Below are 27,852 nucleotides of genomic sequence, written 5' to 3'. Positions count from 1 at the left end.
TCCAACCCCCCCCACCCAGGAACCTGAAGCCCAGAAACCCTGGCCAAGTCAGCGCACAGCCGCGCCCGGGCTGGCGCCCCGGCACTCAGCCGTCTCCGGCCACCCCCTCACCTGACCTTGGCGTGGGCCTTCGTCTCAGCAAACTTGATCTTGAAGTCAAAAGTCTCCGGCGGCGGCTGCTGCTGCCTCTCCGCAGACGCCTCCTGCTGGCTCGTCAGCTCGCGGTTCACGTCCTGAGGCGGGACAGACGGTGAGGCACGGCCGGCTCCCCAGGCGCCCGGGACGGCCGCGGGCAGCGCGCAGGGGGCACCAGGCACCTGCAGGTGGGCGGTCAGCTGGCGGTACTTCTTGATGGTTTGCTGATAGTCTGCCACCGTCTCCTGGGCCGCCTCCACCCGCTTCTGGGCCTCCCGGACCCGCGCGCCCGCCATGTCCAGCTGCTCCCGCAGCTCCAGCTCCGTCTCGCGCGCGTTCTCTTGCAGCTCGTCGTTCATCTCGTTCATCGCTTCCTGGGAGGCCGCGAGGCGGGGGGAAGGAAAGTCGGGGGGAGGGCACAGGCCTGGGCGGGTTCACTCACCACATGCCCTGCTCCAAGGTCAGGGGTCACAGGTCAGTCCATCCCTCAGCAAGCCCCTCCCAAACCCCCAGGGTCAGAGGTCAGGGGGCTGCTGATCTCTCACCAAGTCGCCCACGGTCTCCCTCAGTTCCCGCACTTTCTCCTCCAGATTCAGGTTCCGGACCGTCAGCATCTCCACCATCTCCTCAGCACCCAGAGCGGCGTCCACCTGCGTAACCGGGAGGGGGTGGGGAGGAGGCTGCTGAAAGGGGCCCAGACAGCACCCAGAGGTGGCGCCAGCAGGGGGGTCGGCGGGGGCCCCCCAGGCCAGCGGGGGGTCGGCAGGGGCGCCCCGGGCAAGGCGCTGGGCCCCCAGACCTGCTCCTTGAGCTCGTCGATGGTGCTCTCCGCCTGGGTCAGCTCCTCCTGCAGCCGCTCCCGCTGCTGCCTCACAGCTTCCAGCTCTTGGTTCTTCTTCTCCATGAGCTTCTGGAGTTTCACATGCTCCTGCTTCTCTGAGGAAGAAAGATCCCGCATCCTGGGGGAAAGTGGAGAGACAAGAAGAGGGCGTGCATCAGAGCCCCCGCGTGATGGCCGCCCTGACACGTCTGGAGGCCGCCGGGCGAGCCCAGCAGCAGAGGGCCCTACCTCACCAGGGCGTCCTTCAGGCGCGCATTCTGCTCCTCGAGCTGCTTGAGCTGATAGCTGGACGCAGCCCCGTCTGAGCCTGGGGAAGACCATCGACACTTTCAGACAAGGTTCCGACCCTGCCACTTGGTGCCTGGCTGCTCCTGGCCCTTACCCTTCTCTTCAATCTCGGCCTTGAGGATCTCCAAGTCGGTGGTGAGCTCGTCCACACGCTCCTTCAGCGCCTCCACCTCCTGCTGCAGGGACTCGGCCCGCTCTTCGGCCATCTCCTTGTCCAGAGTGGCCATCTCGATGGCGTCCGCAGTGTCGGCCATCTCCTCCATGTAGCGTTCCTTGGCCTCCAGCGCCTCCTTGGCTTCCTGAAGAGCGGTGGAGGTGGGCGGGGGCGCGAGCGCGCAGCACGCACCCTTTCTCACAGGACACTCCAGGCTCCGGTTCCAGCCCAGTTCCCAGCGCGCTTCCCCGGGCCCCGGGCCTCCCCAGACTCCCCCTTCATCCCAGGCCCCACCTTCCGCGCCTCCTTGAGGCGCCGCTGCAGGTCTGCCTGCTGCTCCTGCATTTTGCTTTTCCATTCTTGCACCTGCTCCAGCTGGATCTTGTGTTTCTCCAACTCTTTTAGTTTTGCCTTGTCTTCCGCGCGTTTCAGTCGCAGGGTCTCCAGTTTCTCCTCCAGGTCCCGCACCTGGGCCCTCAGCCCCTCCTCCTCCTGCAAAGGAGAGACACCTTGGTCTATGCACAGCCACCCTACCTTCCCCACCGAGGCTGAGCAGAAAGAAACGTATGTAGCCATCATTCCAGGCGCAGGGTCAATGGAAGTGGCATACGAACATCTGAGGGAAGCCCAACGTGTACGGGGCAAGTGTGGGAGAAGGGCAGAGAGGAAAGGGGAGCTTGGTCAGTGACGGGAGGCCTATGTGCTGTCCCCACCCTTCTGACCCAAGTTCTGGGCCTCCCCCAGCCCTGGGAAACGTCTAAGCTCCTGCCAGGGTGACAGGCCCCTTTGTGTCTTGGTTCTTCTTCACACTGACCCCAGTCCTTACCTTAGAGGGGGAAGGAAGCGGGGGGGCTGCTCCGGGAGAGGTGAGGGCCGGCGTGGGGATGATGGGGGCCGCGAGCGGGGTCTGGGCCGGGGTGCTGGGCTCGCTGCTGCTCAGCTCGCCTGCGGATGCTGATCCGGAGGGGCCCAGGGAGCTACTGGCCCCGGCCGCCCCGGAACTGGCTGGGCGGGTGGGCTATCGGAGAGGGTAGGGGCAGACCAGAAAGAGCAGGGAACAGGGGTGGTAAAGAGAGAGAGACGGAATATGAGATATGGTGAGAGAAGAGACAGAGGAGGATAAAGGCAGAGAGTATCAAAGCACAATGAGAACAGAGAGAGCGGAGGGCAGAGGGAAAATGAAACAGTCAGAGATAGTGACACAGGACCGGGGCGAGGGGGCAGGAGAGGAAGGGATGGAAGGAGACATAAGATTATAAGGCTCCTCCCTTGGCAGTGACCTCACGTTCCTCCCAGCTCTGGCACTATCCCCTTGGGGCAGAATCCCTCACTCCCGGACCTCCCCTCTGTGACCCACTTGTGATCATTCTAGCGACTTCTTAACACTATCCTATCGTTGCTCTGGGCCTGTGCCCTCCTCCCCCAGGGGGAAAAGTGCCTCAATGTCCTTCCCAGAGAGAAAGAACAGGCTGATCTCTAACGTTCACGTTCCCAACGACGGCTGGGCTACAAGTGGGGGTGCGAGGCTCCCCACCCCTGCGAGGCCCTCCCCGCTCTTTAAATGAAGCTGACTCTCCTTCCCTTGGTCTACCTCAGGGGAGCCTGCAGGTAAAAGGGCGAGGGTAAAAGTTGCAATCCTTGGCTCCCCCCAAAACAAGGTCAGTACAGTCAACCCACCTGTCACCTCCCTCTCCCAACACACAGGGGCTCTAATCAGAGGACGCTCCCCCGGCCCCGTGGGGTGAGGCCCCGAGCAGGCAGGCCTGCCCGCGCTCTTCCTCGCAGGGCTGAGCCTCGAGGCTCTCCAGCTGGGCTGACACGCAGAGACTGCGTGCTAGCCAGACTGCCCCCCGCCACCCAAAGCCTTTCACAGACACACCCACCTCCTTATTCCCTGACACTGACACAGCCAAGTTCTTTTTCACCTCTCTTCCAATCCCCCTGCCCCCCAAACACCCACCCAAAAGCTGGTCAAAATGCCCTTCTTCGAGAAAGCCTGCCTGGATTAACCACAACCACTCTGATTTCTCTTCTGCATTCAAGCTACCCCCTCTGAGAGCCAAGAGTCATTTTCTCAGGAGGGGCCTGTCATTACCCTCGGTCCCCTCACTCCCCTGAAAAGACAAGCCAGGATGCACTGTGACCAACTTTCACTTGCCCGTACACATGCCCACTCACACGCACACGCCTAAAATGTGTGTGTACACTCAGCAGTGGCTTGTACAGAGGCCTGCTTTTTCTCACCTTGGGCCGCCGAGTTGTGGTCTGGACAGGCAACAGGAGCCAGAGGAGAAGTAGTCAGGAAAGAAAGGACAATGGAAGACAGACAGACAGCAAAAGGGACAGCAGTGAGAGCAGGAGCAGCAACAGGAATGAGGCCACGGCTAGCGGTCCCCCCGCTCCCTCCCTCCCCACCCCATCCCCTTCCTCCAGTGAATCTCCGGGTCCTACTCCAGGGACTCAGAACTCCGATTCCCCACTGGCTCCTTTCCCCGCTTCTGTCCTACCCTTGCAGGCCTCACCGCTTCAGACACCCTGGAAACCCCAGAAGTCCCCATCTCCTAGGCTGAACCACAGGAGACCAAGGGCAGCAGCTGGCAGAGAAGGTCTCCAGAGACCAGCCTTCTGCAACACCTTCTCCCGCTCCAGCCCAGAGCCCCACCCGCCCGCCACCCCCAAGGACCTGCCCAGGTCAGCCCCTTTCTTCCAGTGCCAGACTCCACAGAGGACTCCCTAGAAATCCCATGTGACGTGAGGGATGATATGAACCCAGAAGTGAGGGACAGGAACCTGCAGAGGGAGATCAAGTCCCCAAGGCAGAGGAGCGAGGCTGTCCTCCCGCACCCCAACCCCCTCCCCAGGACCAGTTCCCGCAGCAGTCCCCAGCCCAGGGCAGAGGGCTCAGGTGTCAGCACCATGAATATTGCATTAGCCAGAAGCTCAGAGCTCAGCAAAGTAACCCCATCCGCCTGCAAGAAAGGAGGTGGGGGCGGGCAGCAGCGCTGGGAAACCACTGCCCGGAGCCAAAGCCAGAAACCCCTCAGGTCACTGCAAAGTGGGAAACAGATGATTAACTCCAACACCCAAATGGTGTTCTTGCCACCCAGAGTCTCACAGATCTGGCAAAAACAAGATTTGCCTTGGGCCCTGCTTCTAGGTCTCCCCAGGAGACTAACCCTGCCCTCTACTACCTTGGGTGACCCTCCATAGCTGTGTGTCAAAAGCTACTCTAGGCAGAGGCCCTTGGTACAAACCCCAGCGAGGGTGGGATGCTGGCAGTGCAACCAAGGGTCATTCTAGCAACGGTCGGTCGGGTGAGGCATGCCTGCTAGAGGCATGAACATGTGGACCTGCTTCCCCAGATCCTCTCACAGGAATCGCTCCCAGAGCCAGTTCACAGCAAAAGATGCGTGAAGCCCAAGCCTGCGAGGTCACTGGGTACAAGGCCCGGAACAGAGATTCAGAGCCAAAAGGAGGCAGGTCACGGAGCAGACGCCCAGGGCGTGGGGCACGGCAGCGACACACGCCCCTCCCTGCCCCCACCTGCATCCCTGTCCTCCTCCCCCGACCAGGTAGACGGAGGAAGGCAACCAGCCCCCACCCCCACCCCAGCAGCCTGCTGCCACCATCATGCTGCCAACCCGGCAGCAGGACCAGAGCGAGCAAGAGTACCTTTCGGGCTGTCGGTGCCTGTCTCATCATTGCAGAAAACCAAAGAGAGCCAGGAGAGGAAACAGAGGAAGGACAGACGGAGGGAAGGAGGGAGGGAGGGAGGGAGGGAAAGAGACCGAACAGAGGGAAAGGCGGCGGAGACAGGAGATTAGTGCATCAAATCCCAACAATGCAGCCTCAGCTTCCCGGCCCGGCAGCTCCCCCGCTGGCCAAGGGCTGCAGCTCAGATGCAGAAGCCCCCACAGGTGTGCGGTGGGGACAGCCAGGCTCCGGCAGGCACCCGGCCTAGTTCGCCAGCTTAGGCTGATGGCAGCCTCAGTGGCCGCAGCACCAGCTCCGCCTGACGTCATGCACCCACCCTCCTCTTCTCCACTGTGGGTGGAGTCACTGCTCCTCGGTCACCTAGCAACCGCCAGGCTCTGCTGGCTCCTCCTCCTCCTCATGACTGGACAAAGTCCTCCCCTGAACCCGCCCTGCTTCCTCCTCCAAAGAACTGGTTCTGGCTCCTCCCTCCCCTTCCCGAGACCCCATCCCCAAGAATTTGCTCCAAGAAATTGGGCTGGGGGCCATCCCATTTCTGCGATGACCTCTCTGGGACCAGGGGTATCACTGGACAGGGACACCGGGCCTCGCTGCTTCATCAGCCTCTCTCATGCCCTCACTCCCCTCTGCCCACAACCCCATCATCTCCATTTCTGTCTCATACACACAGACAACACCCTAATGGTGGCTCAGGAGGTGCGGGCGCCCAGAGCACCTCTCCTGTGATGACACCAGCTCTGCAGGGCACATATGAAACCCTGGGGAACATTCCATCTGGGCAGCGGCAGCGCTAATGACAGTGTCTGGCTCCTCTCCCAACTCTCCCCTGGTTGTAGGCAGGGCTGCGTCTGTCTATAACGGGCTTCTAGAAAGGGCTGCGCACCTTGCAGAGATGTCTGGTTTCTCTCCCGCCCTCCCCCTTTAAAAGCTCTTTTTTTGTTCTGGTGCAGCTCCCTGCTCCCTGTGAGAGAAGCACTGTGGAGGGAGACCGAGTGGGGGCCTGGACTACTTGACTGGCACTCTGCACCCACCGGGAGCCAAGGCGCAGCAAGGGAGCCTAGGCCGGGCTTTGCCACATCTCCCCAGGCAGCTGCCAAAACCCCGAGATTTGGGCACGGCTCAGGCCCCACCCAGGGCCAGGTGGGACTGCGGCCAGAACTCCTCCACAGACCCCAGACTGCAGCTCCCTGCTCTGCTCTCTTCGGGGGGCCTGCGGTAAGATGGGAGCCGCAGCCAGGAGACAACAATCAAGGGGAAAAGCCAAGTGTCCGCAGCAGGTCCAGCATCCTTAAGGGCGGTATTTTCCTTCTTACATCCCTGTTCCGTCCTGAGCCAGGACCCCAGCATATTGTCTCCTCCAAGGCAAGACTCCCAAGTGAGGACCCGCCACCAAACAGACGTCAAAATTCGTCTCCTCCCCACCCCACTGCCTCAACCTAGCAGCTCCCCATGCAAGGTCAGAAGGGCCAGAAACAGGCTGGCGACGAGGAAACCACAGAAACACACACACACCACAGGGCATACAGGTCAGACAGGCACATGCAGGGGGGACAGCCTGGGGACAGCCCCCAGGGCAGGGGCTGGTGTGAAGAAGTGGTCATGGCAGCGACTTAGGACAGAGCCCCAGGAGCGGCACGGCTGAGCCACACTCTGATGCTGGCTGGCGGAAGGCTGCGGGCCAGGGGAGGCGGGCAGCTCAGCCCCAGCGGATGGACGAGGCAGGCACAGCGCAGGCTTCTGAACTCAGGACTGCTCCCCCTGTGCTCTGTTCCCTGACCGCCTGCCTCCTGACCCAACCTCCTCACTTCGTAAGTCCCCCACTCCCGAACCCCCGGTCTCCCCTGCCACTACCCCTCAGCTCAGGCTAAGTGAGAAGCCACTGCAACCCAGTAAACGCTCTACTCCATGCAGCTGCTGTTTCCGGTCAAATGCTTGGCATCTCTGACTACAAGTCCGGAGGCAGGGGCAGGGGTATGAGGACGGGTGAGAATCACCCCCAGTCAGTGCAACCTGGGCCTGGACACTGAGCCTGAGGACCCTGCACCCCTCAAAGGAATTCTGAAAGCCAGGCTGCCATGTCCTCTGGCCACCCCAGTCCCAAGGGCACACACACACGCACACACAGGCATGCAGCAGCCCAAGGACATGCAGGACAGCTGGGGAGGGGGCTCATGGCCCTCACCCACCCAGGCACAAACAGTAAACACACCACCTTCTTAGCCTTCAGTCCCCGCTGCATGAGGAGTAGGAAAGGGCAGAGTTAGAGAACAGAGTGAAGGTCACATGGTGCTGGCTGGCCAGACATCCTGGGTACAGGTGTTAGGACCAATTCAGGCACACACAGGTGTGGGCGGAGTCAGATCACTGTCAAGTCCAGGGTTAAGTGAGAAGAGGGGTCTCTCAAGGATCAGCTTCCAGGAGGCCCACTACCTGGCCCAGGGAAGCTGGAGAGCCTGGAGCCCCACCTCACACACCCTGGACAGAGCAGCAGAGGGGAGCTACAGCGGGCCCTCCGCACACAGCCTACAACAGGTGGCAGAGGGCCCGGCTCCCTTCCATTCACCTGTGAATACGAGCGCGCCTTACTCCTCCAGTCCCTACCTTCCCCCTACCCTACCCCCCTCAGGTGTCGGCAGCCTTGGGGACCAAAAGGCAGGAAGCTGACACTACTAGAGTCAGACCTGGCCTCCTTATGCCCCTGAGCCTCAGTTCCAATGGATCCAGAACTTCTGGGCCCTAACAGCTTTGCTCTGCTACCGCCTCTAGCGCTAAGGCAGCAACTCACACCCAGAAAGCGTCCTTCGCAGGGAGAATGGAGGCTGGAAGGCTAACTCCGTCTACTCACCTACTGCTTCTCCCTGCCTAGGATGGGGTCTCCCTCCCCTCTTCCTCCTTTCCCGCTTTCTCCCTATTGCTCCCCACGCCCACCCCCAACCACTTACTGGTTTGCTGGTCTTTGCGTTTGAGTCAGCTCCCTCTGCAGAATGCAAACAGAAACAAAGTGTGTGCACTGAGGCACAGGGGCACAGAGCACCGCGGCCGGGCAGGCAGGGTGTAACAAGGCCATACAGCACTGACGGAAAATCTCAGGATCCACCTCGGCCCCTGCTCGGGGGAGAAGTCCTGGGGACTCGCGGGTGTGAGGAGCAACGCAAGTAGGTGGTGCTCACCTCTCCTGAGGACCTTCGAGGCAGAAGAATCGGGTGTCTCTGGGGAAGTAGTGTCTGCTCCATCTTCAAACACCTGGATCTGAGGCCACAGAACAGACTCACTATAGCCAGATCACGGATGGGTGGACGGAACAGGGGCCCCTGCCCAGGTCCTAAGCAAGCCTGGGGTACAGGGCAGCCTCCCTAAGGATGGCTCTCAGTCTTCCCTCCCCCACTACCTCCCACTCTCCCACCCAGAGACTTAAGCTCATACCCAGGACTCGAGAGCCCCAGCACAGCAGCTGCGCATGCAACAGAGCATGGGTCCATGCCCACGTGTGTTCATGCACACGTGTACACACACACACACACACACACACACACACACAAAGGAGGTGAGTACCTGGGACTGGCGCACAAAGATGCCATGTCCTTCATCACAAGTGAAGTACTTTCTGCCTTGGACAGTTCCATCATTCTTGCCCTTTGCTTCATCCAGGATCACGCCTACCCATTTGCCAGTGGCAAAGAGTGTGGCTCCAACATAGGCCACGGTGCCCCGGTGGCCTTTTCCAATCACCTCCACACGGGAGCCCACTCGCAGGGGCCGGGCGCTTGCCTCCGCGCTCATTCTGCTGCCACTGGGAGTCTGAAAGACACGCAAACGTGCGGGGTTAAAAGCCTCAGGTCAGAGGTGTCATCCTGATGGTGAGAAAGGCCCCAGTCAGGACCCTGGCCTGGACCCCGTTTCTCACGGTGAAGTCCCCCCTGTCAAATTCCCCTTTGACAAATGTCAGTGATGTGTTCTAAAATTTCTCTAGACTCCTCTGGAATCTGCCAGAAATTTTTTTAAGTTTATACTTAAATTTAACAATAAATCAGAATTCACTGATAGATGTGTAAGTGTCACCCCACATGGCTGCTCCCTCAGGAACACCGCCCCCAGGAGGGGAACTGCTCAAGCAAATGACGTGGTTTAGCCCAGGCTCCCCACAGCACAGTGCCCTGACTCGTGGGCCAGGCGAGTCCGTGAGCGACCCCACAGCACCCTGCTCCCCTCCCCCCTGCTGCCTGTCTTCCCTGAGGCTCAGGTGGCTCTCTAAGGCCTCTCCCTTTCAGAGGCACACAACTGCCCCCCTTCTAGCCCTTAGGTCACCACCACTCCTACCTGGGCTGACTCCCCACCCCCACCCCCCTGCCGTCACACTCCCGGACGCCTCAGGGAGCCCACTCAGCCATTTGACTCCCTTCTTCCCGGCCTGAGCCTGTGCTACCAACTCTCTACCCACAGCTCTGGAGAGTCTTCACTCGGGTTGCTGCTATGAAAACAAAAATGAAGGCCAGGTAAGGCAGGTACCTCAGGTCTGTCCCCAGACTCCGCCCACTGGTCCAAACGGATGCCTTATCACCCCTCGGATGGACAAAGCGCAGGACTGACTGAACGCTGTCCTTGGGAACCTCTCAGCTTCTGACACATCCGTGATGACAGGACAACGTGAAATTAGGTCCCAAACAGGCCCAGGGTTTAGAAGAAAATCACACCTAAGCCATTTTTAGCAATACCAGCTCCAAGAACCAGGGGCCTTGCAAACAGGTGAATGAGGCATGAAGTGACAGCATGGCCCTGAAGACGCCACAGGGTTCCCTTCTGGCGCCCCACTTGGCTACATAAGGGAACCTGGCCAGAGCCAGTCACTCCCCAGCGCTCTCCCCCAAAGAGCTCATCTGGGAAGCTGAGGCTAACATTCCCAGGGGCTCCGGGACCCCAAATCATACCTGAGACAGCAGAGTGGCTCTCATGGACCCGACAATAAAAGAAACTGACCGTAACATCAGGGCTGGCCTCAAACTCAGAGACTCTCCCCAACCTCCTAACCCTAACCAGCCTCCCAGACCCGGGTGGACACACTGGGTGGACACTCCGGATTCAGCCTCGGCCAGAAGAGCGGAAGAGCAAGTGACACATAACAAAGCTGCTCGAAAGAAAGGCTTCACTGCAAGGCCATTCCAGCCCACCGACCCCACTCGGAATCCCCAGGACGGTCTGGCCACCCGCAGGAACCTCTGGCCCGAGCTCCGATCAGAGTCAGCAGTCAGGCCTTGCCAGTAACCACCGAGGGCCCAGCGCTGGGAAGGGCAGCCTGTGCGGTCCAGCACCAGCGGGGCTGCGAGTGGCCCCAGCCTGTCTCCCAGCCCCCACAGCAATGTCCACAGGCACCCAGGCCTTCTCCAGGGCCCTCCCAGATCAGGGCCACTTACCCGGCTGTACACATGCCTCTTGCTCTGGGCCATGTTGCTCCCCTGGCCTCCACCCCCTCCCCCAGGTGGCCAGCGACAGAGAGAAAAGGCAGAAAGCTAGGCAGGAGGGTCAGGGCTCCGGGCCCTCATGGACAAGCACAGGAGCCGGCAGGCATGGCCCTCCCCAGTCCATGGACCTCACTGGGTGGCCCTCTGGGGGAGGGATGGGGACAGAGATGGGGGCTGAGCAGCCAGAGCCTCTGCTGCCGGAGGATTCCTGAACCCAGACACAGGAGTCCTGCTGCCAGCTGATGAGTCTCACTCTGCGCTAGTGCTGCTCTAGACTTGTCAGGAGCCGCGCTGGCCTCTGGGTCCTAATGCCCCCCTGCTCCACCTGGGCCAGGACAAGAGGGACAGGGAATGTGGGGCTGGGCCCACCGTCCTAGAGCCGGGAGCACAGCCCTGGCGGTCCCCCTAGTCTGCACGCTCTCACCATCCCTGCCACCCCCACCCCCGCCCCCAGGATCCGAGACCTCAGCAGACCCACACGCATCAAGTGGCACTTCAAAGTAGGGCCTGCACTCAGCCAGAACAGGGTATCTCACTCTCCTTCCTCCCTCCCCTTCTAACTTCTGGCCTCCGGGTCAGACCCACGTGACTAGGGTCTGGATTTCAATCGTACCCTGGGCCAGAGGAGCCAGGACCCCTGCCCAATACACAGCAAAGGAAGGGCAGCAATGGCGGCAACGTCACACCCACACACACAGCAAGTCACGTACCGCAGCCCCCTCAGCACTGGCCCCTGCGCCCTGCGCTCCTGGCCTTGCTGCCCAGGCATCTCCTGAACAGAAACCATGAAAAAGCTGATTTTCTATATTGCACAAAATGTATTTAAAAATAACCATGGGTTCCTTTTATCATTTAAAATGTTTAATTTAATAGGATGATACAGCCTAGCGAGAGGTCTCCAGAGGGCTCTGTGACCCAGACCACTGCACTCATGTACCCATCTAGCATGGGCTGTAAGCCAGCAGTTCAGGGTCCCTGCCCCGAAGTAGCCAACAGGGTTGTCCAGGGCGCTGACCTCTGGCTTCACTGGGCGCAGCGTGGATGTAGATGCCCTGGGCCTGGAAGTACCTGTCTTGTCCGCACTGGGCTTCACTGGCCGAGCAGGGTCTTCCTCCATTCCACCCTCTTGCTAAGGCAGGCCAGAGAGCCTAACAGTAGAGTGATAGCCAACGGCCAGATACACGGCTCCCAAACCCCTCTCCACATCTCCAATCCTGGCCAGACTCCCTAAGAAACCATTCTTCTCCTCCCCTGCTAAAGCTCCATGTTGTCCCCTCCCTTCTCTATCCCCATTACACGGGTGGGCAGGGCCACGCAGCTCCCTGCAGCCTGGGCTTCCGCAGGAGCACAGCACTTTACAGTCTACAGAGGACCTTCAAGAAGACTTGTTTAGCACCACAGTTACGGTTCTAGACGGGGGCTGCTTCTGTTCAATTCCTGGCTTCAGCATATGGTAGCTACATAAACTCGGTCCAGTCACTTCCTATCTCTGGGCCTCAATTTCCTCACCTGTTAGTTGGGAACAAGCAGAGAACATTTCTGAGAGCTGTTGCGAGGATTAGCTGAGATAATCCATGGAAAACATTTCGGACAGTGCAGAGTAAGTGCTCAAAGCCAGGGAGCTGGTAACGTTATCCTCAGATTTGGACATCTCCATCACCCCACAGAGAGGCAGGCCGGGACCAGTGCTGACAAAGAAGCTGAGGCTTAGAGACCTGAGCAACTTCCCTGAAGCTACACAGAAGGCAAGACGTGAAGCCAAAAGCGCAAGCAAAGCCTGAACCAGACCCCTCTGGGCTTTCCAGTCTGCTCACTGGGTTACATGCTTCTAGGTTCCCAAATTCGCGCTCTTCTTCGGGGCCACACAACCTTCCAAGGTTCAAAAGGGCTCAGATCGAAGAACCACAGCACAACTCACTAGCCACACAAGCATATGCAGCCACCTAACTCCGCGCAGGCCGTTTCTTCCCCTGTGAAAATGCGAACACCACCTGCCGTACGTTGTGAGGCTCAAATAAGAGAACGTACGTAAAAGTGCTCTGTGACACGTGCAGAGGCTGTTGGAGTACAAAGAGCTACCTCACCGGATAATAAATGGCAAATAGGTCTTAAATAAAATGCCTAGACAATAAACATTACAAGGAATTACAGAGAAGAGGAAGGTGAGCTGGAAAGAAAAGGGGGACCCGACTAGGCCTTGAATTACGAGTTGCTTCCATGGCTCTGTGGAGCAGGAAGGCCTGCGACACTGCAAACTGTGGGCGCGGTGTGAGTAGCAACACAGGACTCTGCTTGCCTGGGGAAAATGAAAGATGACTGGCTGGGCTGAAGTGAAGAATTCTAGATGAGTTCTCCTATCAAGCTAGGAGCCTTTCAAAGCAGAGCCCACAACCTGTCCTCTCCACGCTCTCATCACTCTCAGTGCAGGGAGTCAAACATTTCTTGAATGACTTAGCACATCGACACTGAGCTGTATCAGAAGGTAAGTATGGACAGTCAGGGAGTTTAACACCCGCCAGAGATGAACTGGCTCCGGTAACAGCGGGGAGCCAGAGCCCCCTGAGCAGGAGACTGGCATGATGAAAGCTCCTTGAGGAGGATCAGCAGGTGGCAGAGAACGAGACGGAGCAGAGGCGGGAGCGACTTGTTGAAGACAGGGACGCGCAGGACAGAGGCCGCGGCAACAGAGCAAGGGGTGAGGACGGTCTAAACCCGGTTCATGAGAGAGAGAGACGGAGACAGAGAAGAGGAAATGGACCAATTCAGGGACAGTACAAAAGAGCCCGGAGAAAGCCCCACGTTTTATCAGACACGGGGAAAGCAGCGGTGAGCCTGTCCGGGCTCTGAAGGTGACAGACCTGGATACAGCCCTGCTTCTCCTAGCTCCTCACCTGCACATCAACTCCGGGGGAGGGATTTTCAGAGCTCCAGTTACCCCATCTGACAAAAAAGGGGGAAGTAAAGCCGACCTCACAGGGATGTTGTGAGGATTAAATAAATAAGACCGGAGTACTTAGCACAGCGCCTACCACAGAGTACGTGCTCAACAAATTACAGACATGGTCTTCTCATTACTGAGAGGGGACGCTGGTAACGGTAGAAACACATGTTTCATGCATAAATGGGTGGGTGAATGAATGCATGAGGAAGTGAAGGAATGAGTAAAACTTGGGCGTTTTCTAGCAGGAGGAATGGAAGAATGATTGATAACAGAATTGGAAACTGAGCATGTTAGCAGAGAGATAATCATCTTGTCCTTAGCGTCTTCTCCGGGGCAGCTGTAACCGTGACCACTAACACATGCATCTCACGACCTCCTTCCAAAGTGAACCTGTGATGCGGACAACACCGGTCCCACTACCTGCGTCCCACAGGCGACGGAACTGAGTCTCAGAGGCCAGACGCCTCACCCAAGCCTCAGGGCCGGTCACCGGCGGGGGCACATCTGACTAAGCTGCACAGGGAGGGAGGCGGCCCTGCAACAGCACCGCCGGGCCCCACCCCTCGTCACACGTTCCCTCAGCCGGAAGACAGATAGCCCCTGACTTCTGGTTTCCTCCTCAGTGGTACTGAATACTGCTACAAGGTCTAGGAAAATGGGAAGAGAGGAGGGAAAAGTCTCTGTGTGGTAAACAGGTTACCAGCGGTCTCGGAGCACGTTTCAGAAATGACAGGAAAACCGGCGGATTATCGGGAATCGAGGCGCAACGGGTAAGGAGGACCAGCCCCTCTTGCACCGTTTCTTGCTCTAACTGGTACCCGGCAACCCTGGAGCCCTTGACTTCCTCTTGCTTCACCTCACTTAACCTTGATCCTGGGATAACCCAGCTATTTGCTTTCTCAGATCCCACTCGTAGAGGTCTGAAATCCAGGCAGTCTGAAAGCAGGGACCACACACTTGAACTTGAACTGAACTGCACAGGCGCTGGGTATTCTGATTCGGTTGCGAAGAGATAAAATGAAACACAATGCTAATCAGCAAGACACAGATTTTCTTAAAACTAGGGTGAAGGTGTACATCTCTAAAGGCACCAATAGGGAAGGGATAAGCGTGCACGTGAGTCCCCCAGGAGTGAGGAAAGGAGAGGGGAGCAGACACTCAGGGACTGGAAGCTCGGAAGGCTGGATGCCAGGTGTGCCCAGGAACCCAGAGAAGACACACACAGAGCCCTTGGTTCCCAGGTCCTGTTCCAGCACCTGCCTTGCAGGTCTCGTACAGACAGAACTCAGACCCTACATGGACTTCCCTTACCTCTCCAGCTCCCCATTATCCCCAGAAATATCTGCAGCCCACTCCTAATCTGAATACAGGGCTACGCCCTCCCACGGTACCCCCTCCCCCCAGGAGTACCCACTAATTGCCAGGTCCACCTCCACAGGGCCCAGACCTCCAAGAGCCAGGAAGGAAAGCTACTCCTTTTCCTCAATGAAGGAGCTTTTGCAGGAAGGCAACAGGCCCTTGAGCGCAGGCAGCCCTGTATGCAGGAACTGCAACCCTCCCAGAGCTGGCAGGAGTCCTCCTCAACTGCCTATGCAGTTCCTGAGGCTTCCTCCCCATGAAGCAACCAGCAAGTCCCTGGCACTAGGACCCTGCAGACAGGGAACCCTGAGCCTGCGCCCTAAAGAGAGAGATGCACCATTTCACAACTTCAGCAAAAGCAAAGCAGCCAACAAAGCCACGGCCACCTCGGGGCAGTCGGGGCAGCTCACGGGCCACTCCGCAGAAGCAGGGCATTCTGTCCTTTCTCTTTTTAAATCCACGTCATCATCTGATCATCATGGAAATCAGTCTCTTCAAGCCACCATGCAAAGGCGTATCCATGGCAACCTCAAGAGGAAGGACACAGAAATGATGCTCCAGCGGCTGCAGCAGGAGGAGGTAAGTACATTTTCCACCCATGCCATCTCACCATTCTCCCCTTCTGCTCAAGCCAGGTGTGCGCCTTACCTACAAATTCTACCTATCACACCAATGGCGAAAACATAAAAGGTGAATATTAATAATCTATGCTATTATATAAGGTTATGAGTCTGCCCTGTCCCATAGCTGGCAGAAAAAATTATTTTCTCAGCCTAACAAGTCATTATCTGTCACTTGTCTTTCTAGTCAGGTTGCTGGGAAACCACACAAGGATTTCAGAGGTCCCTACGTAGCTGTGAAAATACAGAAGCAACGCTGACCCCACCACCCTGCTCATCCAGGCCACCACCTGACCCCGCCACCCTGCTCACCCAGGCCACCACCTGACCCCGCCACCCTGCTCACCCAGGCCACCACCTGACCCCACCACCCTGCTCACCCAGGCCACCATCACACCCACAGACTGGCCTGGTAACATGCTCTCCTCAGCAGCCCTAAACTGCAGCCCCTCAAGGTCCAGAAACTGGAAGTTGGGATTAGATTTCTGCCTTTCTCTGAGGCCTCAGTGGAAGGAATGTCGTTTCTGCAGAGCTCAGAGACTCATCGGACGTAAGCACCACTAAGCGTAAGTCATCCTCTCAATTCCCTCTTCTGAAAAACAGGGATAATAGCAACACCCTTCTAACAGGATTGTTGTCAGAATCACGGGAAAATGCCTGGGAAGCACTCAGAAGAGTGCCTGCTGTCAAGCACTTACTAACTGCCAGCCACGATTACGATCAGGAAGAGGAAAGAGAAGGCTACAGTGCAGGGTTCAAGTTCGGAGGGAATCAGCGTTCCCGGAGCCCGTCTCGGGTCTGCGCTCATCCCCTCTCCTCTCTGGGTAGCTGTTTCAAGCCTCCCTCCCCACTTTCAAGTCCCTTTCCTGCTCGAGCCCCCACCAGGGTCCCCACCGCTCAGCAGGTAAACTTGCTGAGAAGGAAAACTGAGCCTATTAGGTGAGAATTCCTTTGCAATTTTAGATGTATCCATCACCGCCTCTTTCTCCCCACGTTCCTTCCTTTCTTCTGTCATTGCTCTTCAAAGAAACGATGTCCCCTTCTTTTCAGAGGCAACCCTCCCCCTTCCTCTAAGGGCCTGATTCAGCCATCACCTTTTCCTCTGTGCCTTCAAATGCCACCTCCCTACTGGCTCTTACACATCATCAGATAACCCATGCTCAAGGCTTCTAGTCCAGGAAAATCTGTCTCTAGTCTCTGCTACTCCTCCACGAGCTGCCACCATCTCCCTTCCTTCCTTCCTTCCCCGCCAAAAACCTCAAAGTGAGTGCATCTTCCGCATCCTCACTTCCTGTCCACTCTTCAATCCACCTGGCTCCCGTCCTCATGACTCCAATGAGGCTGCTCACGCTAAAAGACATAAAAAGCGCCCGGTGACCACACTCTCCTCACTGCCCAGTCTCAAGGTGCATCTTCCAAGCTCCTCCTGCCTGACCTCCCATAGTAACAGGCTGCTGATTCTCCTCCTGCAGCTTCTTCCTCTGTCGCCCCCTGGATGACATTCTGTCACACATTGCCCACCAGTCCCTCTCCTCTCCACTAGCATCCTCAGCCTTCAATGAGCGTGGCTGGGCTCATCCATTCCAACAGCACCGACTACCACTTCCACCTGCCACCCCCAGGGCACAGACTCCCCTCTGAACCAGACCCACATTTCCACCTGTCTGCTAAGTGCCAAAGAGCCCCCAAATTCAACATGATCCAAAACACGTGCTATCTTCCCCCCTCAGAAACACTCCTCTTCTAGAGGCGAGGGTATAGCTCCAGCGGTAGAGTGCATGCTTAACATGCAGGAGGTCCTAGGTTCAATCCCCAGTCCCTCCTCCAAATACAAAAATAAATAAACCCAATTACCCCCCCAAAGAAAAAAGAGAAAAAAAATTCCTCTTCTATATTCCCCCTTTACCACTGGCACCACCATCCACCCAAAATAGAAATCCAAGTCATCCTCAACAACTCAGGCTCCTGTTCTCAACAACTAGTCATTGCGTCAGGTTAACTCTGTCTCTGCAGTCTCTCTGACTCGTCCCCTCCTTCCCACCCCCACTGACCTAATCTTTAACTCAGCCTCCAGCCAAGCCTAGGTTACTACAAGAGTTTCCTGGCGTCCCTGATCCAGACTCTCCCCTTTCAGCCTAGTTCCACAACTGGCTTCCCAAAATACAATCACATCACCTCCCTGCCTGAAAACCTCCAGTGGCTTCCCTCCCACAAAACTGAATCTTAGCATAAACTACAGGCCGTTAAAAACCTGGCCTCCTTATGAATCTAGTCTCATCAATCGCCTCTCCTTTGATCCCAAAGTTCTCTTATATTCCAGCCACCTGAATCCACCCCCCTTAGGCTTCTGCAAATGTTGCAAGCGTCACCAGGTCCATTCTCTCTTCATCTTCAAGGCTCGACTCAGTTATCACCTCTTTCCCAAAGATTCCTTTGATGTCTCCACATGGGGCTAGTCACTCCCCACTCTGCCCTCCCGTAGCGCTTTGGAAATATCTCCACTACAGTATCACAGTTTATTTAAAACGTTGTCTCACTTATCATCAATTCTTCCAGGGCAGACAGATTTTACTCATCGCAGTCTCCTAAGCACTGAGCACAGACAGCCCTCGATGCTGAACAGAAGCCTGGACGTGCACCGCGCCAGGCTCTGGGGCACAGGCTGGCTCTGACAGGCTTCCCAGAGATGCCGTGAGGGACATGAAGTCCCGCACATGTCGCTCCGTCGTCCCCACAGAGGCACCTAAGAAACCACAAATGCAGGGACAGCGCCAGGGACTGGAAGGTGGTAGCGACACTAAAACTCAAGTTCACACGCATCCAGGGTCAAAGGAGCACAGGGAGACCGCGAGGCCGTAGGAGAAGTGCAGATCTTCTTGGAAAAGAGCTTCAGTGAGGCTCTGGGAGGGACAAGGGCCCAGTCGCTGCTTCAGTGACGCCCTCAGACAAGCAGGCATGCGGGGAGGTCAGACTGGACAGCCCATCTGCCCATCAGCCAAGGGCGACCAGGACTAGCCAGAACCTCTAAAGAAAAATTATATAAAACCAAATTCAGTGTCTCCAGGATGGCAAGGACCCTAAGATTTGAATCAGGTAACTGCTCAGCGCTCACCTCCTCAGGGGACACTGAGGGTCCAGTTTCCACGCCCTTGGTGTGGGACAGAGAGCCCCAGCCCCCCACAGCACCCCCGGCTGTAGGCAGGCTGAACACCCAGGGAGTCCTCCACCGCGGTCCCTCCCAACCTGTAACTCCAGGTGGCCACCAGCGAATGGGACAGCCGGCAGAGTGCAACCCACAGCAGCTGGCAATTCTGCCTTACGATTTTCCCAACTAGTCTGACTCCTCCCTGACCACTTCTTTTCCTTTGTACCCTCCTGGTCAATCAGGCCCAACTTATCACTTCTTCCTCGGTATTTCTCCCGCATCCTTCCTTCCTCCTCCATCACCACTGTCTTCACTTTGGTCAGCCACTCAATAGCTTTGCAAATTAAGGCAAATCATCTACCCTCTTTGGTGCCTCCTCTACAAAATGGGGTCACAGCTGCTCTGCCCACCTCCCAAGAAAGACTGCCTTCTGTAATCTATAAAATCTCACACATAAATATAAGGCATTACTGTTACCATCAACATAAGTCCTCTTCGCTGATCGATGAAATAGACCTGGCCCCCTGCCTTGCTGCTTCTCCATTTCCAACCACATTGCCCACCATAGTAAGACAACCACACACTCTAAAATACTGCTTTGCCCAAAGTCTTTCATTGTAAGTAACCTTACAATCTCACTGTAAGAAATCTTACCATTTCTTGCTTTAATCAAACAATCCTGGATCTGACAAGTGCAGTATCATCTCTGCACCACCGTCTGCTGCTCAGGATGCTTTCCCCAGTTTTGCAAGCCCCACCCACCCTTCAAAGTCCAGCTACAGCCCCACTACACCACACTGCAGAAGGACTAAATTTAAGAGAGGGATCTGGAACAACATCATGGAAGAGTAAAGGACAATGCACTCTGGGGAAACTAGGGAGAAACACCGTCATCTCACACTTTAAGTCACCTATTTAAATGAGGATTGCATTTTCCTTTTCTGTTGAATTCTAACAGATAACCTAGGACCAAAAGTATGGAAGCTGCAGAGATGTATTTCAACAAAACGAAAAAGTTCCTTACTGAGAGATTCCAAGATGAAACGGGATGGATGCCTTATATACATGCAGTAATTTCCCCACTATTAGAAATGTGCAAGTCCAGACTGGCCACTGGGCAAGGATAGTTTACTCAACTGTCACAGGGGTAACCAGACTAGAATCACAGCATGTTAGATCTGAAAGGAATCTTAGAGATCTTCTAGTCCAGTCTGCTATTTTATAGGCCTGGACAGGGAAGCGATCACTCAGAAGCAGCCCAGTTTGCTGTGGAGAGCAGGGCGCAGAGCACGGTCTCCTTCAATCCAGTGATCCACATCCTTGCTGCTCAAAGTGTGTGGTCCACGGACCAGCAGCTTCAGCGTCACCTGGGAACCAAATCTGTATTTTAATGAACAAGAAACCCCCCCCTCCCCTCGGCCAGATGCACGCGCCACTGAAGTTCAAAAAGCACTGACCTACACCACACCCTTCCAAACCTTGAGTTTCCGATGCTGGAACTCCATTTCCCAAACGGTTTCATATGTTAAACGGAAACAGTGCCCAAGAAAAACAGTATTTTCCATTCAAATCTGGGAAACTCTGCATACTGTTTACTTCCAGTGGGAAGTTCAAGGTAAGTATCATTAGCATATTGAAAACTGAAACATTCTACAGCAGAGAAAACTCTAATCATGAAGTTTCTAAACATATTTGAGCACAAAACGCCTTTTGAAAACAGTTACCGTCAACTACTATCCTCAACTTCCCGTGGCTTGGGCTTTGGCAGTGCGTCAGGTAGTGTCAGTCTCCACCTCAGAGCTCCTCGACTCTCAGGACCTTAAGCACACTGCATTCGTAAGTCGTCAATATGGGCGTGCTGCTCTGCTCACTGTAAAAATGAAGGCAAGTTTCCACGTCACCGCCTCTTTAACGACAGCAGAGTTCCTTGTCTGAGTGATTTTTTGGGAGAATGCGCAAGACGACTTCCCAAGGGTCATCCTTCCAGGTAAGGCGGGGCCCAGGAGTAAGTAGGAAACAGACACACTAAACGCACATCCAGGCCCCCAAGCTTGAATCCTCTATTTGGGCTGTTTTTTTGTTATGTTGTTTTGGTTTTTTTTTTTTTTCCCGTTTGACACAACTTCTCAACTATGCGCCCCAGGAAACCTGTAGCTCGAAATGGGTTCAGGGATGCCTCGGACGCTCCCACGAATGGAGAGGAACCCTGGCAGTTTCGGAAGAACTGGAGGCACAAGCACTCTGACCCCGGGAGAACACCGCCAGGCTAGGGAGCTCGGGCGGGTGGGACCGGCCCAGACCCCGGCGGGCGCCCACCCCCGCCGCCCCCGCCCCGCGGCCCCGGCTCCCGGCCGCGCCCCGCCGCGCGCCAAGCCCCCAGTGCACCGCCGGGAGCCTCGCCGACACGGGGTGGGGAGGAGACGGTTGCCAGCGTCGCCGCCTCCCTACCTGTCCTGCCAGGGGCTCCGCGCCGGGCTCCGCGCCGGGCTCCGGCCCCGCCGGCGACCGACGCCCAGGCCCGAGCGGCGGGCCCGCCCCGCCCGCGTGGGCTGCCCGACGCGCCGCCCGACACCCGCAGGCCCCCCGCCCCGGGCCCTCTCGCCGCTGAGGCCCAGAGGCGCGCTGGGTCCGGGGGACACGCTGCTCTTCCCCGAAGACCAGCCCGGGTTAAAAGCTGCCCCTGGACGCGGCCGTGGAGACAGCGATCAGGCACAAAGCTGGACACCTGGGGCGAAGCGCGCGCGTGCGCACTGCGCCTGGGAACCCGATTAGGCCCAGAGGAGGGCGGCGCGCGGCGGCCGGCGCGCTCCCCAGGCGGGCGCGGACGGCGCAGAGGCGCCGGGGGGCTCCCTTGCGTTGGGTAGGTGGGTCCCCCAGAGGGTCGCTGAGCTTTTCAGTGCTAAGCAGCTAATGAAAACAATAGTGATAAACCGTATTTCGTCAGGTAGCTTAAGGAGAAGATTAAATTTTGCTGCTGCTCTGTATTGCCCATCGTATGAGGATACAGGCATTCTCACGCCCTTATGGTGGAAATGTAAAATAATGGAAATTTACATAATGACATTTTGGCATTCTTTAATTAAAAGAAAAGAAAACATTAAAAGTGCAAGTTCCTTGACTCAGTGCACCCACTTCTAATGATGTAAACAAAAGAGGTGAAAAAAAGAATAGAACAAGTGTTCAAAGATATTTGTACAAAGATATTGGGAGAGCCAGGATTTGATAGACAATGGGTTCGAATTCGATTTCCTGGCTGCATGAGATCTTAAGTCGGTGACTTTACCTCTCACAGCCTCTGCTCTTTTGAAAAATGAGGATGTTAATGATGAAATCTACATGATTAGGTTGTTAGGAATATTAAGTGAATCCATGTAAAGAGAGAGCTATTGGAGGGTTAGGTTTATCCCAGTTAACTTCAGATTGAAACACAACCTGAGAGATCCATGAAGTTGTTGGTGGGGTGGAGGTGGGGAGTTAATGGTAGAAAGGGGGAACGGGGCAACATATCCATCACTGCCCCTTTTGTCCCTATTTCATCTTCTAAATATGTCTTGTTCTTATTCTTGATAGAAAATGCATTGGCGTGATTCAAAAATCAAAAGAACATGAAGACTGTGCACTGAGAAACCTCTCTTCACCCCTCTTCCCATCCATTCCTTGCACACCGCACGTAACCCTTGTTACTGGTTTCTCACTTGGCAAATATGAATATATAGTCTTACTCCCCCATTTCTTCTTTTTTTTTTTTTTTTCAATTTTCAGTCTTTTTAATGTTAATCATTCTTCCATCTGCACTGGTTTCCCATTTTGGCTTCCAGAAGTTAATTGGTCATTTGAGTATCTTCTGCTATGAGGTGCCTCTTCAAATCTGCTCATTAAAAAAACATAATTTTGTGTCATTTTTTTGTGATTTGTATAAATTCTTTATATATTTTGGGTAAGTCCTTTTGAAATGAGTGGGACTCTGTGGGACCTTCCCAGGACAGAGTGTCAGAGGGTCGGGGGTCTCTATCCTCTGTCCCTGCCTCGCCGTGTCTGAGTGTGGGGTGTCCTGGTCATCTTTCCCTGATGCGCTGTGTCTCAGTGTGGGGTGTGTTCTTCCTCTTTCCCGACTCGCTGTGTCTGAGTGTGGGTGTCTGTCCTCTGCCCTGACTTGCTGTGCCTGAAACATAGATAGACAAATGCACTAGCCTCCTTCTCCTCCTCAATTAGGTAGATAGACACACCAAACAACTCCTCCTTTAGATAGACAGACAGAGACAAATAGACAGACATACTAGACTTCTCTTCCGCCCGCATTTGATAGAAAAATAGACAGACGCACTAAGCTCCTCCTCCTCCTACAGGAGATAGACAGACTACACTCCTCCTCCATTAGATAGATACATAGACAGACAGACAGACAGAGGCAGAACCACACAGGGCTTTGGGGCTGTCACAGACACAGGAAGGCACTGTAGCCAATGTACCAAAGTGCCTGTTGGTTTCCCATCCTTTCTCTCCCCGACAGTCTAGGAAACAGCGCCCTGCAGCCCTGTCCTTTATTGATCTTTTTTGCCCTATGGTGAACACCTGGGCAGGAAGAGAGGGGTGAAGTTACTGTTTTTGATTATGAAAACCTATATTCACCCTTTATGTCCATGTATAGTTTTTATCTTGTAAACTGATCTGTTATTTTCCATACTTCACTCTTCTAGAAAATAATTGTCCAGTAAGCAATTGTCCTCAGTTACCTATTCCATGTATATAAAAATATATATGTACTTGTAAGTGTATAATAATGCTTAAATGATTCTGAGTAAAAGAGAGAGCTGATAAAGAGAGTGGCTTCCAACTTGAGGGCACCTACAAGTAAGTGGACAGTCATAAGCTCTTGGGCCCTGGCCCCCCCGAACCCCCCTTGGTTTTGTCTTTCTCTGTCCTTCTTGCCACCTGACCCCCACATCAGGGGGACTTCCGGATTATAAGCCTCAGTCCGCGCTCAGACCAACCCAATGGCCATGCATCGTGACTGCCCGGGGTCCAGCTGCGTTCCTCAGCCACAGAGTTCTCAAGACCTCCCTTGTGGCAGTCCTTGCTACCCAGGCCCTGCCAGAGCCAGCTTCTGTCCACAGTCCTTGCTACCCAGGCCCTGCCAGAGCCAGCTTCTGTCCACAGGAGTGAGCCCCAGGGGAAGGAAGGAGTGAGCCTTCTGTCTCTCGCCAGCTTCTAGGCCTACGACAGGAGTTAGGGAATATGGGGAGGGGAGTGAGTGGGTCTCAGTGGAGTAGCGGCCAGCCAGCCCACACTTCCCCGGGCTGCAGGCAAGCTCGCTGACACTCATGTGGGAAGGGGACAAGGGTCTCAGCACCAGCCTCAGTGCCAGTCAATGTTCCTGGTCACCAGCTGCAAGGGAGTTAGTGCTGCCCAGCAGTTCCCCACATCTCGGACTCCTTTCTACTCTCATGAATGTTCTCATGATATTTTCTTTCTCCAGGTCCTCTTCGGTGGGCAGCCACTCTCCCCAAGATGCTGTCATTAGTTGTCTGCAGTCCAGAAGTTTCTGCATAGATACAAGTCCTCCTGTCTGCATTCCTCTCCTGCCTTGTGTGGGTTTCAGCCCTCAAATGCCACCAGATACAAATTAAATAAATAAATAAATTCCAACAGAAATGTCTTTGAAAGCTTATTGCTGTTAATTTCCAGGATTTTACGTATTAACACCTTCTAAGAACACACTGAACCTGATAAAATCTAGCCAGTAGATCTTGGGAGACAAAAGTTTATAAAAATAGTAAAGAAAAGTAATCATAGGAATTACAGATACTGACCCATGTTATCATAGGTTGGCCCTAGGTTTGAAAGGATCAGCAATTGGGTTAATTCATACATAGAATTTATACAGTTATAGAAAACATTAACAGTTCTGTGGGCTTTAAATCATCAGAAGGCCTATGAAAGGCAGGAGAGTTTACCTGCTAGTGAAACTTCTCTGTTTTAAGCCATTTATTTGTTTTGTCAATTAAACTCCGATGAAAAAAAGGGAAGGGTTCCCTAAGGGGAGGTGGTCACCATTCTAGAGTAGCGTCACCCACATTCAGTCACTGAATAAGTGTCTATGGGGGGATTCGTTTTTCTCAGACTAAGGAGGAAATATCATCTGTGGACATGGGCTAAGACTGTGTACACAGGGAAGAAAGCACATGAAGTGAAAATCACACCAGGAGATCAAACTGCTAAACTGATAGAGAAGAGAGGTAGGGCTCCTCAGAGAGGCCTGTGAAGTCACTGTATTCTTCCTAATAAGAGTGACACCAAAAAATTGTAAAATTTAATTTTTTTAACATTTTTTATTGATTTATAATCATTTTACAATGTTGTGTGAGCTGGGCCAGCGGAGGGGCAGCGGGCCATGTCCTCCTCTCACTGAATATCCATAGCAGACCTTGGGGGCCACTCAGCACACCGCCCTCTCCCAGAAGCCTTGTGATTCAGCATTGAGCACCTTCTGTATGCCTAGTCCTGTGCCAGGCACCACCAGGGGAGCAGAGGAAGGAGAGAGTCCTGTCTGGTGGTTGTATTTGTGGTCGCCTACTGTGTGCTGAGAAGGGGGCAGAGCACTTTTGTACGAGATCTTACTGCCTCCCCTCCAAGGAGCTGGGTCCTCTTATTTCACCCATTTTACAGACAAGGAAACAAAGGCTCAGGGAGGTTGGGCAACCTTGTCAAGGTCACCCATTTAACAGGCAGCAGAGCCAAGATTTAGACCCCATAATCTGACTCTTAATCCCACACTCTTAGGCACCGCACTGAATGTCCTCGGGGTTCCCTCCCTTGGGGGAGGAACAATTTTTAGATGCAGCAGGCCCCATGCAGAGTTGAACTGATTGGTGCAGAGCTGCTGCTGAAGGTGGAGGAGTTAGGGTCTCATGGGCCATGGACCATGTAGTCTAGGGAGGGAGAGATGGTCATATGAAATCTGTCCCCGGTGATGGCCTGGGTTGGGAGCACTGAGGAATGATGGAAGATCTGGGCTTGGGGAAGGGCACACAGAGGCAGAAATGTCAGGGGCCCATGACAGTGTCCATCTGAGCCAAGGAGGAGCAGGAAGGACACGAGAGCCCAGCAAGGAGCCCAGCCTTTTGCCTAGGATGGACTCCTCAGCTCTCCTCCTCACACTCCCCTTCAGGGTACCATGGCTGGTGGCCCAGGTTGGGCACTGCACAAGGGCACTGTGGCTGAGGCACAGCCCTCTGCACTGGGGACATTCAGATGTGACTATTTCTATGACAGTTTTGTGACACAGAAGCAAAGTGTCTTGGGTAAAGAGCTTTTTTTCTCTAATCTCTACAAAGACACCAACCAAGGCTCACCCCTCCCCGGCCCCTAGTCTGGGATAGTGGGCACTGTAGTCAGCCCAGTCATGGGCTCCGGCCTCAGCCTCTTTGCCTGGCAGCTGTGGAACCTTGGGCCTATTACTTAACCGCTCTGCATCTCAGTTTCCTGTTCCGTAAAATGGGTACGTATAATCCCTGTAAGGACCGAGAGCATCCTCACGGGGCGCCAGCTCACTGCCCGACACACAGCACTCATCAAGTTCGCGCATTATTCTTGTTCCCAGTCCCTAGGCAAGGCCTGTCCCTCCCCATGCCCCCTCCAGCCGCAGCCTCAGCTGCGTCCTCAGCCCAGCCCCGCTCCCCCCCTCCCAGGGTTAGGGCCCCAGGGCCGCACGACAGCGGAGGTGCGATTCCCCTGCTTTGGTCTCAATGTGTGGGCAGCTGTGTGCTGTCACCCCCCCTTCCTGGGTAACGGCTGCTGTCGCCATTTGTCTCCCCGGAGGAAGAGTGGCACCTGAGGGCCCAGGAGAGATGGCGCTGGACAGAAGTGGGGTGCAGGACATCTGCGCTGCATGTCCTGCGTGAGACGTCAGAGGCGGCGGGGTGCCTGGGCTCCCCCACCCTCCCTGGACACCCAGGACTCCCCCTTCTCCCCTCCTCACACCACAGCGAGAGCTCCCTGCGCTTCCCCGGGGACGTGCCTGCCGCTCCGAGCGAGCACAGGGCCTGGGCCCCACCTGGAGGATGACTCCCCTGGCCTGATGCGGAGGAGGAGCCAGCTGAGAGCTGGGGCCGCCTGCCCTGCTGAGCCTGGCGAGACCCAGGGCCTGCCTCACCGGGGGGTTGGTTTGAGCACAGGCTGGGCTAAAGGCGGGGGCTGGATGAGAGGGCCATGGGGCTCCCCATCAAGCATTTGGGCTTCCCTGGAGAGGACCGAGACCAGGGTGGGCTGTGACTCGTGTATGGGCCAGGCCTCCAATGGGCCACTGCTCTGCCCTGGCAGTGTCGCTGCAGCTGAGACATGTGTCCCTGGTGTCTGTGCCCCCCGAAGGCCTGCAGCCAGCCCCCGACACGGGCAGCCATAACTGTAAACAGAGTGTAACCTTTAAAAGTTGAATTAAAAAATTAAATTTAAAAAATGAAGAAAGCAGCATGCTAATTACCCAGATTCTTCAGCTTACCTTTCCAATTCCTACCTCTTATTATCATATTCATAAAAAAAGAAAACATACGGTATTCTGAAAATATCTAACATTTGTGTAATTAGAATCCTAAAAGGAGAGGGGACAGAGAATGACGTAGAAGCAATATTTGAAGGGATAATTACCAGGAAGTCCCTAAAACTGATTAATGTTATCAACCCATGGATTCAGGAAGCTCTGTGCACAAATATAAAGAAAGCCACACTGACACACAACATAGTAAGTTTGCTGAAACCAAAGACAAAGAGAAATCTTAAAAGCATTCAGAGGGGAAAAAAAAAAAGACAATCATTCAAAGGGGCAACAAAAAGATTTACAGCTGACATTTCCCCCAAAATGATGGCAGTCAGAACACAGCGGATTGACATCTTTAAAGTATTAAAAGAAAATAACTGCAAATTTGTAATTCTATAGCATCAGAAATACACTTCAAAAATAAAAGTAAAATAAAGATGCTTTCTAGGCAAACAAAACAGAATTTATCACCTGCAAACCTGCACTAAAAAAATAAATACTAAAGAGAGTTCTTCAGATACAAGGAAAATGATCCCAGAGGGGAACATGAAATTGTGGAAAGTCATGAAGAGCAACAGAAAATGTAGACATGTGAGTAAATATGAATGGATTGTGACTCCATAAAATAACAATGTAATGTCTTGTGAGGTTTAAAATGTATATAGA

General features: G+C 54.9%; 1 protein-coding gene and 1 long non-coding RNA gene across 8 annotated transcripts in view; one reads left to right on the top strand and one right to left on the bottom strand.

Moving 5' to 3' along the window:
* The window catches only part of LOC140685632 (dynactin subunit 1-like), a 28,760-nt gene extending 7,532 nt beyond the window's left edge, over positions 1–21,228 (bottom strand). For 2 of the 7 annotated variants that reach the window (XM_072937496.1, XM_072937501.1), the window contains exons 1-14: positions 20,378–20,517; positions 8,685–8,930; positions 8,303–8,381; positions 8,075–8,109; positions 5,091–5,108; positions 3,663–3,683; positions 2,245–2,436; positions 1,713–1,910; positions 1,359–1,563; positions 1,205–1,283; positions 935–1,094; positions 681–785; positions 318–509; positions 117–233 (exon numbers count right to left, since the gene is read on the bottom strand). In XM_072937496.1, coding sequence (XP_072793597.1) covers positions 117–233; positions 318–509; positions 681–785; positions 935–1,094; positions 1,205–1,283; positions 1,359–1,563; positions 1,713–1,910; positions 2,245–2,436; positions 3,663–3,683; positions 5,091–5,108; positions 8,075–8,109; positions 8,303–8,381; positions 8,685–8,912 — 1,629 coding nt within the window. In that variant the 5' untranslated portion in view covers positions 8,913–8,930; positions 20,378–20,517. Of the gene's footprint in view, positions 1–116; positions 234–317; positions 510–680; positions 786–934; positions 1,095–1,204; positions 1,284–1,358; positions 1,564–1,712; positions 1,911–2,244; positions 2,437–3,662; positions 3,684–5,090; positions 5,109–8,074; positions 8,110–8,302; positions 8,382–8,684; positions 8,931–19,677; positions 20,021–20,377; positions 20,518–21,101 lie in introns of those variants that run through there. The other 5 variants (XM_072937497.1, XM_072937503.1, XM_072937498.1 and 2 more) reach the window with 5 other exon arrangements.
* Positions 21,229–21,320: 92 nt separating this feature from the next.
* Positions 21,321–22,552, top strand: LOC140685633 (uncharacterized). Its single transcript, XR_012058884.1, has 2 exons — positions 21,321–21,517; positions 22,224–22,552. It is a non-coding gene; the product is annotated as an uncharacterized lncRNA (long non-coding RNA).
* Positions 22,553–27,852: the final 5,300 nt, after the last annotated feature.

Source organism: Vicugna pacos, chromosome 15, assembly GCF_048564905.1.
Source record: "Vicugna pacos chromosome 15, VicPac4, whole genome shotgun sequence".
Taxonomy (NCBI): domain Eukaryota; kingdom Metazoa; phylum Chordata; class Mammalia; order Artiodactyla; family Camelidae; genus Vicugna; species Vicugna pacos.
Note: the sequence above shows the minus strand (reverse complement) of the source record. Positions and strands in the feature narration are given on the sequence as shown.